Genomic DNA, 21579 nt, shown 5'->3' on the forward strand with positions numbered 1-21579 from the left:
GAGAATCGTGGAGACATAGGGCTTGAGGAGTCTTGGTAGAGCAAGGGTAGGAAAAGTTCGGCAACTGGGAGGAGAAAGGCCGGAAAGGGGGCAGCACTGAGCTGAGGAGGGTCAGGGAGCCGGGTCCCCTCTGCCCCATCTCTGCACTCAACATTTCCCGCCTGTATGAGGGGCTGGCCTGGGGGCCTCTCACTCGGAGTCCCGCCCAGGGTGACTCTCCCCGGGCTCCCCTATTTGGCCGGCTCAGCTGGGCTCTGGGCGGGGCTGGCGGAGCGCGGGGGTGCGAGTCCCCGAGGAAGATGCGCGGGGCTGGCTGCGGGGAGGCCGGGCGCCCAAGCCAGAGGGGTGGAGATCGGGGGTGGGCTGCGCCCTCCCACTCTGACCCATACCACACCCTGCGGAAAGCAGACGCTGTCAGCTGAATCACTCCCCTTTCAGGAGGAGGGAGGGGCCAGAAAGGTAACTAGCCCCTTTCTGCTTAAAAAAGCAAAGGGGGATCGAGGGCAGCCTTTGCAGCCTCCCCCTCTCCTGGACCATGCACCCCTGCATCTTCTTGCTCAGCCACAGGCGAGGACTTGATTTCTTGAGCTAAAACTTGTTGACTTTTCTTCTCCCCAACAACTGAATCATGCCATGTGTGCAGACGAACTGGTTTGCAAAGCTCTCCGTGGCGGCTCAGCTCCTGAACTTGGGGGCCCTTTGCTATGGGAGACAACCTCAGCCGGGCCCGGTGCGCTTCCCGGACAGGAGGCAAGGTTAGTGGCTTTTCTTTATTTCCTTTGAAAACCGCAGTGTTAAGACGCGTGCAAAGTTGGTTGCTCTGTTTTCCCTTCCCCCACTCGGCTGAATTCCGAAGAAAAGCCGTTTGGCTGAGTTGCGAGGAAATCTGGGCTGGGAGCATCTCAGAATTCAGTGCTGAGGCGTAGATTCCTTACTTTTTCCTGAAAGGCTAGGATCCCCTTCTCTTTTACACTAAGGATGCTGCAGTGAAGACTCGAGAGGTAGCTAGTAACCACCCCCCAACTCTCTCTTTTGTCTCCTTTGAATGCGGTACTGTTTCAATTCCTATTTTTCAGATTCTGAACAGGGAAAATAATTTTTTTTTTTTTTTAAAGTTCCAACCGGCCACTGGCAGTCACTGCCATGTTTCTAGTTAGTTTGAAACTTCTGGTGAGGGAAGGGGAAATGTGATTCCGCACCCCTGCTGAGTGAGCTTGGCTGTGTTTTCCTTTCCTGGAAAGATTTAGGGTTGTGTTGTAAAAATAACAGCCCTTTTAGAGAAAATTTGCTTCCATAGGGGCTCACCTTTCCCTGTCCTGTCTTGCTGGTCGCGGCTGGCTGCTTCTCTTGCAGAATTTCATGAAACTCTATAATGCTGTAGAAAGCACTGGAGGAGTTGTGATGGACAATTTGTTATTATTATTGTTGTTGTTATTATATAATTTTTAAAACCTAACACCCTGAACAGGATGGTGTTGTTGCCTCTGCTTTTTTATTGGACTTGCAAGGGTCAGACACGCTTTCCTGTTTGGTGGGGAGTTCCTTGGGCTTCTGAGGGGAAATGGTCACGGCAGCAGCAATGGCCCGCGTGGCTGGAACGTGTCCCATGTGCCAGGACTGCTAAGACACTCTGGTGTGTCAGCCTCTTGACCACTGACAACAGCCTCCTGGGGCGCAGGAGCCGTTGTTGCCATCCCTGCGTTACCCACGAGGAAGCTGAAGCTTGGGGAGTTTATGGGCTGAGCTATGGTCAAGTGAGGCTGTAAACCCGGGTAGCCTGACTCCAGAGGTTGGCTTCTTATAATCAAGCAGCATTGTCCTAGAACAATAATAGGACAACACACACACACACGCACACACAGTACGGGGTTAGCATCCATTAAGTCCTGTGTCTGCTGACAGTGCTCAAGTCTCAGGAAGCTTCCTGACCCCCTTTAATCGCCAAGACCACTTTGAGGATTTCTGCCTACATTGCAAAGTTCAAATGCTGCTGACTCCCAGAGCAACAGAAGCAGAACCCTTTGCTTTCCTTGGAAGCCGGGGCCGCAGACACTGGGGTGAGATGTCAATCAGCCAGCACTCGCTTGTGTAAACGGTCCAGATATGATCTCCCACCCCCAAGTTTAAAATAGCACTGTTTGTTGTTCTTTGAAAAACAGCCCTTTTGTGAAAAGTCTCTCTTTTGCTGGCAGCGCAAACAAAGCCTGCGAGCACTTCCCAGGGCATTTGGAGATGATTTGTTTCAAAGACACACATTCTCCTGGGTTGGTTTTCAGCTCTGCTTGCTCCACATCTTCTTTGTAAGTGAATTCAGCTCAGTTTGGAGCAGACTCCACTGGGACTGCTTTCTCCTCTCTGGAAAGTGAGAGGTGGTTGTCTTCCCTGGCCACCTTTACGGTTATGTGCTGAAAGGGGTTGATACTGAAAAATAGCTGTACAGCACTCCAAGCTTATTAGTGATACATAGAAATTTAAATTTAAAAATAATTTCCAAAAAACTTTTCAGATTTTAATTAAAGACCTAAATGTAAGACCTGAAACCATTAAACTCCTGGAAGACAACATAGGCAGAACACTCTTTGACATAAGTCATAGAAACATTTTTTTGAATCTGTCTCCTAAGGCAAAAGAAACAAAGGCAATAGTAAACATATGGGAACTGATTAAACTTAAAAGCTTTTGCACAGCAAAGGAAACCGTCAACAAAATGAAAAGACAACCAACTGAATCCAAGAAAATGGATGATATAATAGATAAGGGGTTAAGATCCTATTTACATATATATATATAACTCAACATCAACAAAACCAAACCACCCAATCAAAAAAATGAGCAGAAGACCCAAATATACATTTTTCCAAAGAAAGTATATGCATGGGCAACAGGCACATGAAAAGATGCTCAGCATCAGTAGTCATCAGATAAATGCAAATCAAAACCATGATGAGATACCACCTCACACCTTTCAGAATGGCTATTATTGAAAAGTCAACAAGTAATAATAGTTGGTGAGGATGTGGAGAAAAGGGAACACTTGTACACTGTTAGTAGTAATGTAAATTGGTACAGCCACTATGGAAAACAGTATTGAAGTTCCTCAAAAAACTAAAAATAGAACTACCATATGATCCAGGAATTCTACTCCTGCGAAAACATTGGAAGAAAACAAAAACACTAATTCAAAAAGATACATGCCTCCCAATGTTCGTAGCAGGACTATTTACAACAGCCAAGATATGGAAGCAACCTAAGAGCCCATTAACAGGTGAATGGACAAAGAAGATGTGGTATATATACACAATGGAATACTATTCGGCCATAAAAAAGAATGAAATTCTTCCATTTGCAACAATGTGTATGGACCTAGAGGGTATTATGCTTAGTGAAATAAGTCAGACAAAGAAACACAAATATTATATGCCTCCACTTATAGGTGGAATCTAAAAAATAAAACAAATGAATGAATGTCACAAAACAGAAATAGATTCACAAATACAGAGAATGAACTAGTGGTTACCAGTGGAGAGAGAGAGAGGTAGGGTTAACATCAGGGTAGGAGGTTAAAAGACACAGAGTACTATGTATAAAATAAAAAAATCTACAAGAGTATATTGTACAGCACAAGGAAATATAGCCATTATTTTGTAATAAAATAAATGAATAAAATTAAACTAGAAAAAAAAATTCAGATTTTTAAAAGTCTTTTCACCAAAATATTTGCTCTCAATCAACTCACCAGTGGATTTACAAGTAATCCCCATTTGGTGCAAAGGAGAAATTTCTGAGCAGATTTCCATGTAGAACTAAGAGACAGAGAGGGAGAGAAGGGAGAGAAGGGAGAGAATGAGAATGAGGGCAAGTTAGTTAGAGAAGGAAATTTTTAAAAAATTTATTGAAGTATAGTTGATTTGCAATGTTGTGTTAGTTTCTGCTATACAGAAAAGTGATCCGGTTATGCATATATAATATATATATATATATATAGTCTTTTTCATATTCTTTTCCATTATGGTTTATCACAGGTTATTGAATACAGTTCCCTGTGCTATATATAGTACCCTGTTGTTTATCCGTTTTCTGTATAATAGTTTGCATCTGCTAATCCCACACTCCCACTCCATCCCTCCCCCCACCACAAGTCTGTTCTCTATGTCTGTGACTCTATTTCTGTTTTGTAGAAAGGTTCATTTGTATTGTATTTTAGATTCCACATATAAATGATATCATGGTACTCGTCTCTGTCTTTCTGACTGACTTCACTTAGTATGATCATCTCTAGATCCATCCATGTTGCTGCAAATGGCATTATTTCCTTCTTTTTGATGGCTAAGTAATACTCCATTGTGTATATATACCACCTCTTCTTTATCCATTCATCTGTCGATGGGCATTTAGGTTGTTTCCATGTCTTGGCTATTGTGAATAGTGATGCATGTATCTTTTCGAATTAGAGTTTTCTCTGGATATATGCCCAGGGGTGGCATTGCTGGATCAAATGGCAACTCTATTTTTAGTTTTTTGTGGAACCTCCATAGCATTTTCCTAATAATGGCTCCACCAACTTACATTCCCAACAGTATCGGAGGGTTCCCTTTTCTCCACGTCCTCTCCAGCATTTGTTATTTGTAGACTTTTTAATGATGGCCATTCTGACCAGTGTGAGGTGATGCCTCATCGTAGTTTTGATCTGCATTGAGAAGGAAATCCTTAAGTCTTCCTGGGGATAGGATGACCAGAGCTTTGCCTCTGCATGATCGGCCTGCTGCTTCATCATTAACCAGTCTTCCTAGAATTCCATTTCCACTCTGACAACATTTTTGAATTGCACCCAAATTCTGAATATTTAGACTTGCAAATTTCTTCAGATATCATGTCTACCATTCTTATTTTTGTAGCTGAGGAGTGAGATGCCTAGCTGGTCAGTCAGTCAACATGCATTTATGGAGCACCTACGAACCACTGCTCCCGCAGTGGTGACAAGGGAGTCACACAGAGTCCTGCAGTGGGAGACAGACTCAGAACCTCCATGACTATGAAGGTTTCTTCTAGTTCTAAGGGGCAGGCAAAGTTGGGATTTTGGATCTAGGAAGGACCATGGAGATAAATCCACTCCTTTCTGGGACTAGAAACAGGTAGATTGGGCAATCTCTGCCCACTATTCTTTCCACATCACTCAGTAGTGACATACACAAGTGCGGGATGACCTCCACAAGTCTCCCAACCAAGTATCAGAACAATAGACGTGTTAATCTTGCACACAACACACAGCCTCTCTTCTACAGCTGACGGTATCCCCTCAGGTTCACTAAGCCCTGTACTGTTTGCAAGTCACCAGTCACTTCCACAATCTCTTTTGCTGCTGACAACTCTGTGAAGTCAAGAGGGCTGGCACTTCAACCCATGTTAGAGATGTGCTCCAGGCTGCATGGGCTTGTACAGAACCGAGGGAGTGCTGCAGTGTGTTTCAAGACCAATGTCATTATCGTGTGTTTATGCCATTTGCAAAAAATAACTTCTGCACGGAGGAAATGATTTCAGATCTTAGTGTAAGAGAGTCTTCACAGCTTTAATGTGGTATTTGTCTTAGATCTCATATGCAGTTGCTGTCTGTGGGTTAGTTAGCATAGGGTTGGTGAGCAAATCCAGTCTCTTGTGGTGTATTTTACAACTCTGAGTCAAAGTTTTGAATCAGTATGATTCTTCACAACCTTTCCATGTATGTGGTTTTCCATAATAAAAATATCATTGAAAATTTATGACAGCACATGGAAGATACTTATGAAAATATACTTCCTACTATTACAGGAATTTCATTGCCCTTTGTAGGAAGGAGTCTTAGAAATTCAATTGCTCTCTCAGATAGAAATAAATATAATAAATAAGTATAGCTTTAACCTAAACTTTAGAAAATCTGGCAGGTCAATCGTCTCTCACCTCTCCTTTCTTTCCAAGCAGAGGGTAAAATGTTGCCTGGAGGTTTGTATTTTCAAAAGTGCTTGTAACAACAGGCCTCCCCCAAAGTTTTTCCTGAAGTATTGTCTAAACTTGTGGCCTATGGTTTCAAATCTAATTTTAAACAGGGTAGGGCTTCCCTGGTGGTGCAGTGATTGGGAATCCGCCTGCCGGTGCAGGAGACATGGGTTCATGTCCTGGTCTGGGAGGATCCCATTTGCCGTGGAGTGACTAGGCTCTGTGGGCCACAGCTACTGAGCCTGTGCTCTGGAGCCTGTGCTCTGCAGCAAGAGAACCTGTCACAGTGGGAAGCCCGCTCATTGCAACTGGAGAGGGCCCATGTACAGCAACAAAGACCCAACGCAGCCAGTAAATAAATAGGTAGATAAATAAATAAAAAATTTTAAAAAATCTCATCTCCTTAAAACAAACAAACAATAGGGTAAATCAACGTATTTGTGGCTTGTTTTACATCCGCCAGTCGTAGTGCAAATGGTGGTGCGACTATGGTGTGTGTCAGTGCCGCCCCCCTGCCCCGCCCCCGACAGCCCCGGCCAGTTGACACTCCGCCTTGACATCTGGCTCTCAGTGGTAGACCCTTGAGAAGCAGCGAGGGCAGAGGTTAGGAGGCTGGGCTCCGGGGTCAGATTGCCCCAGCACGAATCCTCACTCCTCTTTATTGCCTTTTTGTAGAGGTGGGAATGAAGGCTACGATTAGGGACGCTGTTAATAATATCCCAGATAATTGTGCGGCTTAGACAAGACCAAGTTGGTATACGCTAAATGCCATGTTTGACCATAGAAATGGAAAAATTAGGAGTTATTGTTTCCTGACATCTTATTTCTCCATCCCTGTCATATCCCCTCTGAGCTCTGCTTTCTACTGGCCAGGATGATAGCTAGCTGATCTTCCAAACTAAATGCCTGCTGAGAGAAGCCAAGATGAGTGTGGGCCTCTCCCCGTCACTTGGAGCTTACATATATTTAAGGCCGCAGAAATCCCTAGTAGCCAAGTTTCTGTCTTTATTTATTTATTTAGGCTGTGCCTTGTGGCTTATGGGATCTTAGTTCCCCAACCAGGGATTGAACCCCGGCCCTCATCTCTGAGAGCACGGAGTCCTATCTACTGGACTGTCAGGGAAGTCCCCCAATTTTCTATCTTTAATACCAAGAGTAAGCAGCTAGTGTTTAGAAGGTGAGTGTTATATGTCAAGCACTGTTCTACATCTATTACATATATTAACACATTGAATTCTCACAACCACCCTGTTTATTATTATGCCCATTGTATAGATGAGGCTAGTATAGCTGGGACACCCACGTAAACCACACTCCGTAAGTGGCCTCCTATTTCCATCCATACCTATTGGCTGATGTGGCTTAGCTGCTTCCTTTGCAGTAAGATCAAGAGGCGAAAGTGGTCTTATCTCTCGTTACTTCACCGGATAAAGAGGCAGTCATTTTCTCCATTTATTGCTGAGCGACTTGAGGCCTCTTAAAGAAGTCAAGCTGTTCCTGTCTTGTCAGATTATCGTCTCCGTCTCCGGGGCAGTGCTATTACCTCTCCTCTGCTATGCCCTCTGCCAAGCACATCTGCTTATGTACACAGCATGCGGTAGTTGAGAACATGATTTTGAAATAAGAAGCTCGAGATTTTAATCCAAGTACTGTTGCTTGTTGGCTCTGTGACCTCTCTTAGATTCTGCTTCTTTTCCTGGGAAATGGGGATGGTAACTGCATCCATGTCACGAGTCATTGTGTATACTACATGAGGAGTATTGTAGCAGGTGTTCATTACATGGTCACTATAATTATTATCATTATATTATTATACAGCCCACTTATGCTGGCTCTCTTAGAATCACAGTAGATCCAAAGCAACTGGGTCAAAAGCTGTAAATGTATTTGCTCTTTTATTCTTTGGGCAGTAGGTGCTAGGGTTTAGGCAAGTTAGTCTTTCATTTTATACTTAAATCATGTTTAATTCTTTGAGATGTATCTTCAGAGACAGGTCCTCTAAGGGACATAAGAGCTTCTCTTGAGAGGAGTCGGCATCAGCATGGGACCTCATACGGGGGTACCGTTGCAAGGTGATGGCTGTACTCAGTTGAATAAGACTTTCCTGCCCCCAACTGCTCTCCGTGGCTCCAACCCTGGAGGAGCCAGAGACATCACTGTGAGCCACAGAAGAAAAGAGCAACATGAGGGGAATACTAGAGAGGCCGACTGCATCCGACCCCAGCCAGCCTGGCCATTCTTCCCCCGAGGTCTGAACTTGGAAGGGTGGTGACGCTCTGATACTGACGAGGTCCAGATATTCCTTGGGGAGCGGGCAGTACAGAGGCCTGGGTCAATTTGACTCCTAGTGCGTGGTACATGAGCAGTATTTATTTGTGCAAAACACCTTTCTTGTTTTGTTTATTTATGCATTTTGGTTCCCATTCCCTACTTCCATTCCTCCGCATAGAAAACTATTTTAATGGATTCCGTATGTAGTTTTTGGTTCGCGTGTGTTCTGGCAAACTTTGAATTATTGTTTTTGCATGTATTTTCCATCAATGTGAATGACTCCATATTGACTTGTTTTGTTTCTGTTTTTCACTGAGCATTGCTTTTAAGGTTTGTTCGTGTCGCTCAGTGCTCTGCTGCTCTTATTTGCTGCAGACAGAGGCAATGGGTCTGGACTTTTTACTCATAAAAACTGAGACTTTTTACTCATAAAAACTGAGACTTTTTATTAGTGCTTAAGAGTGAAAACTTTGCTCTGTCTCATATTTCCCTCTTTCTTTCTTTTATTGAAGTATAATTGATCTACAACACTCTATTAGTTCCAGGTGCACAACATAGTGATTTAATATTTCTATACATTTCAAAATGATCACCGGTAAGTCTAGTTACTATCGGTCACCATACAAAGATATGACAATATTACTGACTGTATTCCCCACACTATATATTTCATCCCCATGACTCACGTGGTAACTGGAAGTTTGTATTTCTTAATCTCCTTCACCTATTTCAATCATCCCCCTCCCCCGCCCCCTCTGACAACCACCTGTTTGTTCTCTGTATCTATGAGTCTGTTCTGTTTTGTTATGTTTGCTCATTTGTTTTGTTTTTTAGATTCCACATATAAGGGAGATCGTGTGGTATTTATCTTTCTCGTATTTCACTTAGTGTAATACCTTCTAAGTCCATCTATGTTGTCACAAATGGCAAGATTTCATTTTTTTTATGCCTAGTCATATTTTATGGCTGAGTAATATTCCATTGTATATATTTGCCACATCTTCCTCATCCATTTCTCTATTGATGGACACGTTGCTTCTGTATCTCGGCTGTTGGCATAAATAATGCTGCTATGAACATTGGGGTACATGTATCTTTTCAAATTAGTGCTTTTGTTTTCTTTGGAAAGATACCCAGAAGTGAAATTGCTGGACCATATGGTAGCTCTATTTTTAGTTTTTTGAGGAACCTCCATACAGTTTTCCATAGGGTCTGCACCAACTTACATTCCCACCAACAGTGCAAGATTTCCCTTTTCTCCACATCCTCGCCAACATTTGTTATTTGTTGTCTTTTTGATGATAGATACTCTGACATGTGTGAGGTGATATTTAATTGTAGTTTTAATTTGCGTGTCCCCAATGGTTAGTGATGTTGAGCATCTTTTCATGTGCCTGTTGGCCATCTGTATGACTTTTCTGGAAAAATGTCTATTTAGGTCCTCTGCCCACTTTTTTTAATCGGGTTGTTTTTTGATGTTGTCTGTCTCATATTTCATCCAAGGCACAGGTGAGCGACAAGTGTGTTTGAAGGCAGTTGTCTGGAAAAAAAGCTCTTTTATAATTGTACCCCATCAAGTCCAGTTCTTTTGATTAGCCAGCTGCAAAAGTGTTCACTGCTCTATCCACACAAATGAACTGGGCACCTGTGATGTGCAAGACTCTGGTCTCTAAAGGGCTAGGGAATAAATAATATAATAAACAAAACGCTTTGTAAAATCAGGCTGTTCTGGGAGCTACAGAAAGTAAGGACATGGGGGTTCAGAGGAGGGAGAGAGAACTTTAACCAAGGACATTAGGAGAAAGAAGAGGGAGAATTTGAGCTGAGACTTTAAACAATAAGCATAAGATTGTGTTAAACATAAGATTTTGATAGTGCAAAAGTTGTAGTTGAGGAAGTAACTTGAACAAAGTAACACAAGTTACAAAGTGCAAAGTGTACAGCTGGGAGGTAGAAATAGAAAAGTAGAAAAAAGTAGAATTTTTTTCCCCTCTCTCTTTCCCTCTCCCTCTCCCTTTCTTTGTTTTCTTCTTTCCTTCCTTCCTTCTTTTCCAATCTCCCCTCGCCCTACAAAGCAAACGATTAGTTAATCTGCCCAAGTGGTTAACGGTTCGCTTTAAGTAGTCTGTAATCCAGAGCCTGATGCTTACTCCTTACTAGTTAGATTCCTTGTTTTTCTCAAACAGGAAAATGAAGAGGCAGAGGTGGGGATTTCAATTGGAGGAAGTCAAAAGGGGTCTGTGTTCTCGTGTATGGAAAGAAGGAAGGATCAAGTGTGCGGTTTCTTGCCTTTCTAAAGTGGCAGTTTTCATATTTTGACCCCATGCCTCTGATCCTTACCATTTTATTTTGTATATTTTATAAAAATAAAAAACAAAGACCCAAGTTCTCTTGAGCACTCGTTGCTACATTAAGGAACACTTATGCTGTAGCTGTGCAAGCTTTGTCAGAGTCTACGTGATGGGTTCACTGTGCTTTTGCATTTTTCCTCCAGCAATGACTTAGGTGGACATTCCAGAGCCATTTACATTCCTTATGATAAACAGTGAAGCTCTGTGATTGGTATTAATGAACTCTCACACCTGAAATGTTCCTGTTTGTCGTATGACCTTGCCCCTTTCCTAACCACATTCCTCATGAATTAATTCTCGTTTTTGTTTGTCTCTGGTAAAACATCTAACATCCAGAGCTATGTCTTGGTGTCAGCTCAGACAGCCACCTGTCATCTACGAGAGAGCCCCAGGTCAGTTCGCATTGTTCAGGGAATTTGATATTGATGGTGTTTTCATGGTGGAAACGATCTCTACACTTTAAGTCAGCAGTGGGATTTGGCAATCAACAAGCTAAAATCTAAGTCCCAAACAGGGGTGTGTTTGTCTTGCCACAGACGCAGCAGGGATCTCTTAGACTTATTCTGTGTCTCGTTTTTCTCCAGAGCATTTTATCAAGGCCCTGCCAGAATACCACGTGGTGGCTCCCTTCCGAGTCGATGCGAGTGGGCATTTTCTGTCTTACGGCTTGCGCCCTCCCATCACCAGCAGCAGGAGGAAGAGAGATCTGGATGGCCCCGAGGACCAGGTGTACTATAGAATTTCTCACGAGGAGAAGGACCTGTTTTTTAACTTGACGGTCAATCAGGGATTACTTTCCCAAAGCTACATTGTGGAGAGGAGATACGGGAACCTCTCCCATGTGAAGATGGAGGCTTCCTCGGGCCCCTCCTGCCACCTCAGGGGTGCAGTTCTCCAGCAGGGCACCAGGGTCGGGACGGCAGCCCTCAGTGCCTGCCATGGACTGGTAAGTCCCCTTCCTGCTCTGTCCTCAGTACCTGCACACGCACTGCCAGTGTGTTCACACACGCATTCAGGACATGTGCCCTGAGCCCTTGTGATGTGTATAGTCCAGGCTTCCAAAGGGGTTGGGGAGGAAATGCGTAAAGTTAAAAGTCAGTCAATCTGGGCAGTATGGACAATAAGGGCATTGAGGGTCCAGGGAGAACATCAACCAGGAATACCAGGGCAAGAAGAGGGGCGATTGGAGTTGGGTCTTCAACTTCTGAGGCAGCTCTGGGGGTGCTGGAGACGGACTGGCTGGCCAGCCCCTTTTGGTTTAGGAGAACCTCGATCTGGACGAGGGGTGAGGCTTACAGGAAGGATGGTGATGACAGCAGCTGCTATGATCTGATCCTTGACTATGGGTAGTTAGTCATCAGACTTGCACATGGGCCCCTGGGCTGTCAGTTGATCCCTTTGTGCCTCTGTTTTCTCCTCTGTAAAATGGAGATAATGATAGCACCCAAGTCACAGAGCAGGGGTTGGCAAACCACGGCCTGCAGGTCAAATCTGGACCTCCTTCTGTTTTTATAAATAAAGTTTTATTGAAATGCAGACATGCCCATGTGTTTCTATTGTCTACGGCTGCTTTTGACCTGCAACAGCAGAGCTGCGTAGTCAGGATAGGGATCGTATGGGGCCACGGGACCCCAAATATGTGCTCTTTGGCCTTTGTAGAAAAAGCATGCTGACCCCTGTAATAGAGTACTGTGAGAATGAACTGAATTCATATATACATATGTATACGTCTTAGAAGAATATTTGGCAAATAATAGACACTCAATGAATATTGGCTGCTGTTGTTATTGTTTATGTTTCTAATACGCCAGGTACTGGAATGTGTGGTTTATCACGCAGTTTACACACATTCTCCTCTTTACGTCTCCCCCCACCCACCGCCATCGTGGCTGTGTTTTAACAGATGATGAAGCTTGAAGATGTTGAATATGTTAACTGTGCTGTTGCTAATTTGAGCCCGAGCCTTTCAACTGTTCCGCGCTACATCTCAAAATGTGACCAAGCTCGTTTTTCAAAATTCGAACCTTAAAAAAAAAAGTGGCCCCTTTGTTCTCCGTCACTTCTAGCAGTGACAACAGTGACAGCCCCGCTGGCGTCTGCGTGGCAGACAATGCCTAGGAGTTAGGTGGAGGTATTTGTCATGACGGAGTAAGAGGCAGGCACAAGCAGTAACTGAGTGTGCTTAGGGACTGACTGCAGGCGGAGAGGTTCCAGAGTCTCCTGGAGGCAGTTAGGGCAGAGCCTAGGGTATCGGCCTTGGTGCCTGTGCCAGGGCTGGTTTGCTGGGCAAAGCCACGTGTGGCATTCGCATTCCTATAGGAGGTGCTGCCCAGATCCTCCCAACCTTACTGACAGTTTGATGAGAATCCTGCTCTTCATAATTTAAGATTCTGTTCATCCTGTACCTGTCTAGTTTGGCTTTGCTAGAATATCATGGGAAAATTAATATACATTAATTTTGTACATTAACATACATGTACCAAGAGAGTTGAATTTTCTGAAGGACCTGTGGGGATGAATCATTTTGTACAATAAGTAGAAAGTCTTGCTTTGTCTTTTTTTGGGTAAATCTAGATTTTCAAATATAGCTATATATCATTTCCCCTTAGTTGGATGCCCTATTCTTTTCTTCTTCTCCCAGGGTCTCTACGTGCTTGGTTGAACGAGGGGGTATCTCCTGGCTCCACAGTCCTCATCCTCTGGGTTTCCCATGGGTACACATCACATTTTCCCTTTGTAATCCTGCTCTCATTCTGTGAGACAACTCTGGAAGCATCAGTGTCACCTGATCCTCTGTGACCAGGATAACAGAAGAAAGAGCCCTTGTTCTAGAAGGACAGGCACATAGGAATGAAGTGTTCCACAAGACAGACATGCAAAGGCCACACTGCTCCAGAGAACACCGAGTGGGAGCCCACATACAGTCATTAACCATTGACCATTCATAAGCCATTATTGTGCTCATACAATCCTGGAAAGTTTAGACGCCATTGCCTTTCTGTGGCCTAGAGCAGTGAGGTCTGTGACCTCTTGGAGTCAGCATCACCTGGAAGCTCACTAAAAACGCAAATTCATGGGCCCCACTCCAGACCTAGTGCATCAGAATCTCTGGGGGTGGGCAGAAACCTATGTGAGCGTGTTTTAACAGCTTTATTGAGATGTAATTCACATACATGTAATTCATCCACTTAAAGTATATAATCCAGTGGCTTTAAATATATTCACAGGGCTGTGCGGCCATCACCACAATCAATTTTAGAACCTTCTCATCAGCCCCCAAAGAAGCCCCTTAGCAGTCAGTCTCCAGTCCTCTCATTTCCCCTACTCTTTGGGAACCACAAATCTATTTTTGGTCTCTGTGATCTGCTTTATTTGAAACCTTTGATTTAGTGAGCTCTTCTGATGCTCACTAAAGTCTGAGAAGCCCTAGACTAGGGCAGTCATTCTTAACTGAGGCTGAACATCAACTAAGGAGCTTTTTTTTTTTTAAAAAAAAGTATAGTTGATTTACAATACTGTGTTAGTTTCAGGTGTACAGCAAAGTGATTCAGTTATATATATATATATATTTTTTTCAGATTATTTTTCATTATAGGTTATTACAAGGTATTGAATATAGTTCCCTGTGCTATATAGTAAATAACTAAGGAGTTTTAAAAAAGTACCCGTCCCCCTATGCCACCTCTCAGATGCTCTGATTTGACTGGTCAGAGGGAAGGTAGAGCCCAGGCATCAGTATTTTTAAAAGCACCCTAGGAGATTGTTGCCAACCACTGGATTGGTATGAGTGGGTATTACTTAGCAGTATCAGCCAACATGGCTCTAAAGTAGCCGCTCTCCCCAGGTGATTCTAGCGTGCACCGAGGGTTGAGGACCATGGCCCCCAATTGCTCCCTACTTCCATCTTCTTTTCTCTAAGGGAAATTGCATACTGTTTAGCATTATTCCAGGCTTGAGAATAGAATACTGGGAGCTGTGTGATTTCAAATGGCCCTGGGAAACTGTGAGATCCACCATGTGGCCATTTTCAGATTCAGATTTCAGATTCATCCTAAGCACAGGAGCACAAAGGAGCAAATGTGAACTAATAGACGTACGTGGTGGCCTGGAAATGATGGAAAATTTTAGATCTAAATGATGGAAAATTGTAGATCTAAATGATGGAAAATTGTAGATCTAAATCATCGAATGAATTTCTTTCCAGGAGAACCAATCCACTGGGATTATTTTGAATCTTTTCACACATAAATGGACAATTAGCAGATGATTATAAAAAAGACACCAAAAGTTTCTTCTGTGAGCACACAGGCTGGCTGGCTGCAAGCTCATTTGCTCATGTGCCGTCATTCTACAACGCTCACCCATGGGGGTTCTAGTCAAAAGATAGTGGTTGGACTTGTGTCTGATTTCTTCTGACCAGTTGTCTGGGGCCTGATCTACAGGATATTTATCCTCCTTTTTATCCAGGGATGACCCCACACTCAGATTCACAGGATGGCAGGCTTAGGATATGCCGGTTCTAAGCCTCCCAGCACTCCTAGGGACAGAGGTGGCATTTAGGAAGGCTTTCTGAGGCAAGAAACCCTCTTATGTGGAGCAGGACATCTGCTTCCCATTCCTGTGGCTCAGGGCTGGCATGTTCTCCGCTTCAGATGTGGTCATCCTAATGTTGGAGGCTGTGTTCTCTTGCACTTGTCTATAATTTGAGGTTCATTTAGTCTCCCTTGGAGAAGACTCAGATGGTTGTAAACTGAAAACCCAAGAAAGGTCACCCATGACAAGATGTGGGGTGACCTCCTTCCTCCGGTTAACATCCTTTCACACGGCTGTGGTACCCATCCTCTTGGAAGCTGCTTTCAGACCGGGTCAGCCCACGTCCACAACTCAGCAACTTTCCCTCTGTCACCGTCACCATTTTCACCATCTTTTCCCCTCTCTGATTTTTATAACTTCGAAGTTATGGCATTTGTTTCTTTTGAACAGTTTAGTTGATCTCTTTTAGTCTATGCTCTTTGATGGAGAAACTGTATTCTTTCATTGATTAGATTTGGAATTCATCCTCAGTGGGAGTTGTTACCTGTGAGAACCCTGAGGAGGTTCTGGATTTGCTGTTCCCAGGGGCCCTACAGGATCTGTTGCAGGCTCGGTGGCTGTTCATATTTCAGTTTAGATTTCTGGACTGCGAGGAGAGGGCAGAGTGTTAGACTCCACACTTCAGTGTGATACGGGATTGGGGTTCTGCCTCTTCATGGGGTACCGCACTTCCACCAAGGGGCTTGGGCTAGGCACCCATGATCTGGACTGCATCCTTGAGTCAGTAAACAAGTATGTTTGATTTTTGCTCACAGTCAGGCACAGTATTTCTCCGCTCAGTCTTTATTCAAGTGAATACAGTTCTTGGCTCCATCCTAAGCCCTAGCCTCAATTCCAGGCCCTGCTGGGGAGCTGAATGCTGATGCTTAATTGGAATAGCAGACTTATTCAACTTCAACCCCTACTCACCTCCCCTTCCCTTTCCCTTCGGGCATATTGAGATTTCCTGTCTTGTTTTGAGCTCAACTATGGATTACAATTTTGAAAAGGTATTATTTTTAGTTTTTTTAAAGTTAGACTCTTTATCTTGAGGTAGTTCTAGTTTCATATGCCATTGTAAGAACCAATACAGAGAGGTCCCCTTGCCCCTAATGGAAACATCTTGCAAAATTACTGTGTGATGTAATAGGCAGGATCTGACATTGATACAGTCGAGATGCCCAACATTACCGTCACAACAATCACGTCCTTTTAGCCACACGCATTTCCTCCCTGCCTCCATCCTCTCCTTATGTTTACATTTTATATTTAAGTTCATGATCTATTTTTTAATTAATTAATTTATTTTTTTATTGGCTGCATTGGGTCTTCGTTGCTGCACGTGGGCTTTCTGTAGTTGTGGAGAACAAGGGCCACTCTTCCTTGCAGTGGGCAGGCTTCTCATTGTGGTGGCTTCTCCTGTTGCAGAGCACAGGCTCTAGACATGTGGGCTTCAGTAGTTGCAGCAGACAGGCTCGGTAGCTGTGGTGCACGGGCTTAGCTGCTCCTTGGCATGTGGGATCTTCCCAGACCAGGACTCGAACCCATGTCCCCTGCATTGGCAGGCGGATTCTTGACCACTGCACCACCAGGGAAGCCCTCATGGTCTATTTTGAACTAATTTTGAATTAATTAAAGTGTGACACTTAGGTAAAGTTTCCTTCCCTCCCGCCTTCCCTTCCTTCCTTCCTTCCTTTTCTTCTCTTTTTTTTTTTTTGTCTATGGATGTCTAATTGCTCCAAATACCATTTTTTCTAAAGGCTACTTTGCCTCCATTGAATTGCTTCTGCACTTGTCAAAAATCAGTTGGACATATTTTCGTGAGTCTATTTCTGAGTTTTATGTTCTATTCTACCAATAGAATTTGCATTCCTATAGCTTCATTACAGTTACTTTATAATCAGTATTGAAATTAGGTAGACTTCTTCCTCTCATTTTATTTTTCATTTTCAGAATTGTTTTAGTAAGTTTAGTTCCTTTTCCTTTCCATATAAATTTTGGAATAATCTGACTACAAAAAACTTGCTGGGATTTTTGACAGGAATTATATTAAACCCATGTATTAATTTGGGGAAACTGACATTTACCATGTTAGTCTTCCAGTCCATGAACATGGTAGGTCTCTTCCAGTTCTGCCCATGAGACCTGTCTAGGCTGACTGGTGGAACGGAAAGGTCCATGATGCTTGGTCCTCCCTCTTTCCCAAGGTGAGAGTTATATAGCTTTCTTGGGAGGAATTCTAAATCCCACTCTGATGGCATTTATCACAGGAAATCTTCCAGCTCATTACCCTTGTAATATCACCCATTGGGTGGGCTGTTCTTGTGGGCCAGCAGACCTATCCCACCCATAGGGTAGTGTGAGTAGAGAATGAGTCTCTTAAATAAACTGTAACAGTTGCCTTTTTTCCCCCTCTGGGTCAGAGAATTTATTTGGGAAAAAAACAGTGAACCATTTTTGCAAATTTGTTCCCTTGGTTTGTTCATTCATATTAATTCTTGAAATATTCTGTTTTGGAGAGTTTCCTGATTCTAAATTAGTCTGGTAGAATGATAGTGATTTCTTCTGTGCTAAGCCTCACTGTCTCCCCATCATGGAAAGATGGGGGCTGGTGGGATGACCACATTTTATTCATAAGTGAGACTGATTCAGGGCATGTTTGGAGAAGAGTGTCCTGGTTTAACAAAAGTTTGTATGCCTCAGTAGTATAATGTATGATTTCTTTTCAGTCTGAAGAACTTCACTGCCCTTTTAATTTGACTCCCTTTTCATAGGCTTTTAAATGTTCAACCTATCTGGAAAATTATGGCAAGAACCTTCTTTTTAGTGACTGTTTTAATCCCAACATGCCCTTTGCAATCTATTGCTACATAAAAAAATGCAGATGATCACATTAGTTAACCCTGCCTACCTCATCTCAGCTTCCAAATGCTTTGGGAAAGAACTCAGTTCTCTTGTTGGCTTAGTAAGAGCAGCTCAATATCTTTACCCACATTGTTGGGATGCCTCATTAAAACTGCTTTGTATAGTCAACAATGAACAGAGGCACCTACTGGTGCCTCTCTGTTTTCTTCATACTTGATGTCTCAGCACTATTTGATACAATTATTCCTGTTTTTAGGTATACTTTTCTTTTGGCTAAAGTGACACCACATTATTATGGTTTTTCTCCTACCTATCACCCTGATAATTCTGTCTCCTACCTATCACCCTGATAATTTGCCACTTTCCATGTCTTTAACTAGAGTGCCCTGGGGTTTTGTCTGTGGACTCCTCTTCCCTCACTTCAAACTCTCTCTAGGTGATCTTGATCAGTCCCAAATATTATCTACTGACTAATCTGTCAGTCTGTCTGTCCACCCATCTATCCATCTATCCACCCATTATCTATCTATCATCTATTATCTATCTACCTACCTATCTATCTATCTATCTATCTATCTATCTATCTATCTATCTATCTATCTATCATCTATTATATCTATCAATCTAATCATCTAATTATTTGCCTATCTATCATCCATATCCTCTATATCTCTGTATATGTATATGTATGTGAATAACTACTAAATTTGTGTATCTAATTGTGTCATTTCTTGGAACTTCTACTGTCTATTTGCCATTTCCACAAGCCTGATAGGAATCTCAAATTTAACATGTTCAAAGCAACACCCTCGATTCTCTGCTCCCACACTCTTCCCCACTGCTGTACATGGTAACTTCATTCTTCCTGTTGCCCAGGTCAAAACCCATGGAATCATCCTATCATTGACTCATCTCTTTTTCTCACACTCTGTATCTGTTCTTATCAGCAAATCCTATCAGCTCTTCCTTCAAAATATCAGTATGTTCAGAAACTACCACCCTTGCCACTTCCACAGCTAACCCCGTAGTTCAGAAATCCTCAACAGGAGGAGTTGTGCCCTCCGAGTGACATCTGGCAATGTCTGGAGACATTTTGGGTTGTCACCACGGAGGGAGGGGAGGATTGCTTCTGGCATCGAGTGAGGCCAAGGATGTTACTAAGCTTCCCGTAATGCACAGAACAGCCCCGCAACAAAGGATTATATGGCCCAAAACGTCAATTGTCCCGAGGTTGACAAACCCTGCCTTAGTGCTAGTCACCATTCTCCCTCCTCTGGACCATTGCCTTGACCTCCCAAGTGGTTCCTCTGCTTCCTCCTTTAACTTCCTACAAACCATTACTCGCGAAGTGCCCAGACTGGACTTCCAAACACGTTTATAGAGCAGTGCACTCTTCTGCTTAAAATCTTCTACTGATTTCCCATCACAGTAGAAGAAAATCCAAATGCCTTGCCCCAGCTTCCAAAGCTGACTCTGATCTGGGGGGCCCACCTCCCTGCCCCCCTCTCCCACCGTGTTGCCCTCCTGTAGAGTCCTCCAGCCACACTGACCTTCTCTCTGCTTTTCGAAGTATCAGGCACACTCTGGCTTCATTGTCTTTGCATGGACGCTTGCCTTTGCCTAGAACACTATTCCCCCGGATTTCTACATAGCTGCTTCTTCTCATCTTTCAGATCCCAGTTTGTGGTCTTCCCTGACCACACAATCTAAAGTCTACACTCCTCTGGTATTCTATGGCATGGCCTATTTTATTGTTAAAGAGAACCTACAATACCTGATATTTTCTTCTCTTTTTTGCTTTTCTTCCTCTCACTCTGTCTTGTTCACACATGTTAAGCTGTGTTTCATAATAAACTCTCAGTAAATAGTGGTTGAATGGATGTGTTTATTTCAGTATTTGGCCTTTATACTACTCCAAGTTTCTGTAGACCCTTCCAGCCTGTGGCTTCACAATGAGATTATAGTTCCTCAACTACCCAGGCAATGGTTTGAATGCCATCTACTGACTTCCAGACTGCAGTCTGCTTAAGTGGTCCCGGAGCCACTTCTGATGGGTTCCCAGGCTCCCCACCATTGCAGGGTGATGTTGCCTTTGCCACAAGGTTCTCCTGGGTCCATCACTCTGCAAGCATGGTGACTGACACCATCATGTTGACTTTGGCAAGGGGACACCGCAATCAACTTTGCTATTCTCTTCTGCATCTCAATCAGGCCTATTCTTAGTTCTGCAAAACACATCAAAATCCAAACTCTAATTTTCAGCAAGGTGTCTTTGAAGGTTTGCATATAAAAGGAAGGGAAGTGCAACACAAATAATAACCTAAAACTTCTACTCACCTTGGCTATGCTTAGAGCCTAGGCTTAACTTCAGGAGAATCTCTAATCAAGCACTTGGCCTTTAGTTGTGTAGCAAGAATCACCCTACAGCAATCTCCAGGGTAAGGGATGCCCTGAAACATAGTTCTCTCCTGAGGCCTGGGCCCAATCATGAAGTCTCTGAGAAAGGAGGACATTTCCTCCACCCTAGCCTCAGGCCCATCTTTGTTTCTAGTTCATTCCAGGAGTTTATTTCAAGAAATATCTACTTTATTTTCAGAGGAATCCCCAACCTAAAGGTGCCTGGTTCCACCAGGCAGTTGGTGTTACAAACCCTACAAAGGTACCCCATCCAGGGGACGAGTGGAGGCTGAAATCCAGCTCAGGCTCTGCCAGCTGAGCTATGTCCTGGCCCCAGGAGGCAAAGGGGTCTTTTTATAATGTCTTTGCCCAAAGAGGAGCATCTTTTTGTAATTTGTCTGCTTAGATGAGGTGCCTTTTAAAATTCATCTGTCTGCAGGGGGCATCTGTTAAAAATTCATTTGCCTCCCTTGCAGTTGCCCCCTCTTGCAATTTGCACAAATGTGTGCTGCTGTAGTAGCCCTGGAACCCCCTTCTCATACGACTTGGCTCTGTGGCCCCAAGTGACCATCACAGGAGAACGCAACAATTCATGGCCAGTGTGTTTCCCAAAGCCTGAGGTATTCAGTTTCAAATAACAGAAACTGAAGCGGTGGAAGCGTGTGTATTAGTAACGGATCCCTTTCTACTGAGCTGTAGCAAGTTCTGACCGAGTCCCTTTCCCAATCTCCCCTGTGATTCAAGGTGAAGAACAAGTCTGTTCTATTTCCTGAAACTCTGGGGTCTTTGCTTCTGATCTCCAGTGAACAACTGCTTGAGCTGGAACACAAGGGAGGGGGCCTTCCCAAGAAGGAACAATTATTGGTACATAAAGGCTCAGTTCCTATAAATATGTGTAGAGAAAAAACATTGCTCCCATATAGGCACCCAAACTGCAGGGAAACACTTCTGTGGAAATAGGTACCCAAGAGCCACATTTCTTTGGCCATCTTCACATTGAAGTGAATAGAATTTTAATGTTTGCCATCAGAACAAATGGAAGGGATACTCTGAAAAGAAATTTAATCTTCGGATGCAGGACAGTGTGAAATTTTGGAATCATTTTCCAGCTTCTAACCAGCAAGGTATCAATTTTTGCTAGAATGTGCTGTTA

General features: G+C 43.4%; 1 protein-coding gene across 1 annotated transcript in view; it reads left to right on the forward strand.

Moving 5' to 3' along the window:
* The first annotated feature begins 458 nt into the window (after nt 1-458).
* ADAMTS12 (ADAM metallopeptidase with thrombospondin type 1 motif 12) overlaps nt 459-21579 on the forward strand; it is a 341068-nt gene continuing 319947 nt past the window's right edge. The window contains exons 1-2 of the mRNA XM_057710080.1: nt 459-755; nt 11177-11538. Coding sequence (XP_057566063.1) covers nt 629-755; nt 11177-11538 — 489 coding nt within the window. The 5' untranslated portion in view covers nt 459-628. The remainder of the gene's footprint in view (nt 756-11176; nt 11539-21579) is intronic.

This window comes from Hippopotamus amphibius, chromosome 15 (assembly GCF_030028045.1).
Source record: "Hippopotamus amphibius kiboko isolate mHipAmp2 chromosome 15, mHipAmp2.hap2, whole genome shotgun sequence".
Lineage (NCBI taxonomy): Eukaryota > Metazoa > Chordata > Mammalia > Artiodactyla > Hippopotamidae > Hippopotamus > Hippopotamus amphibius.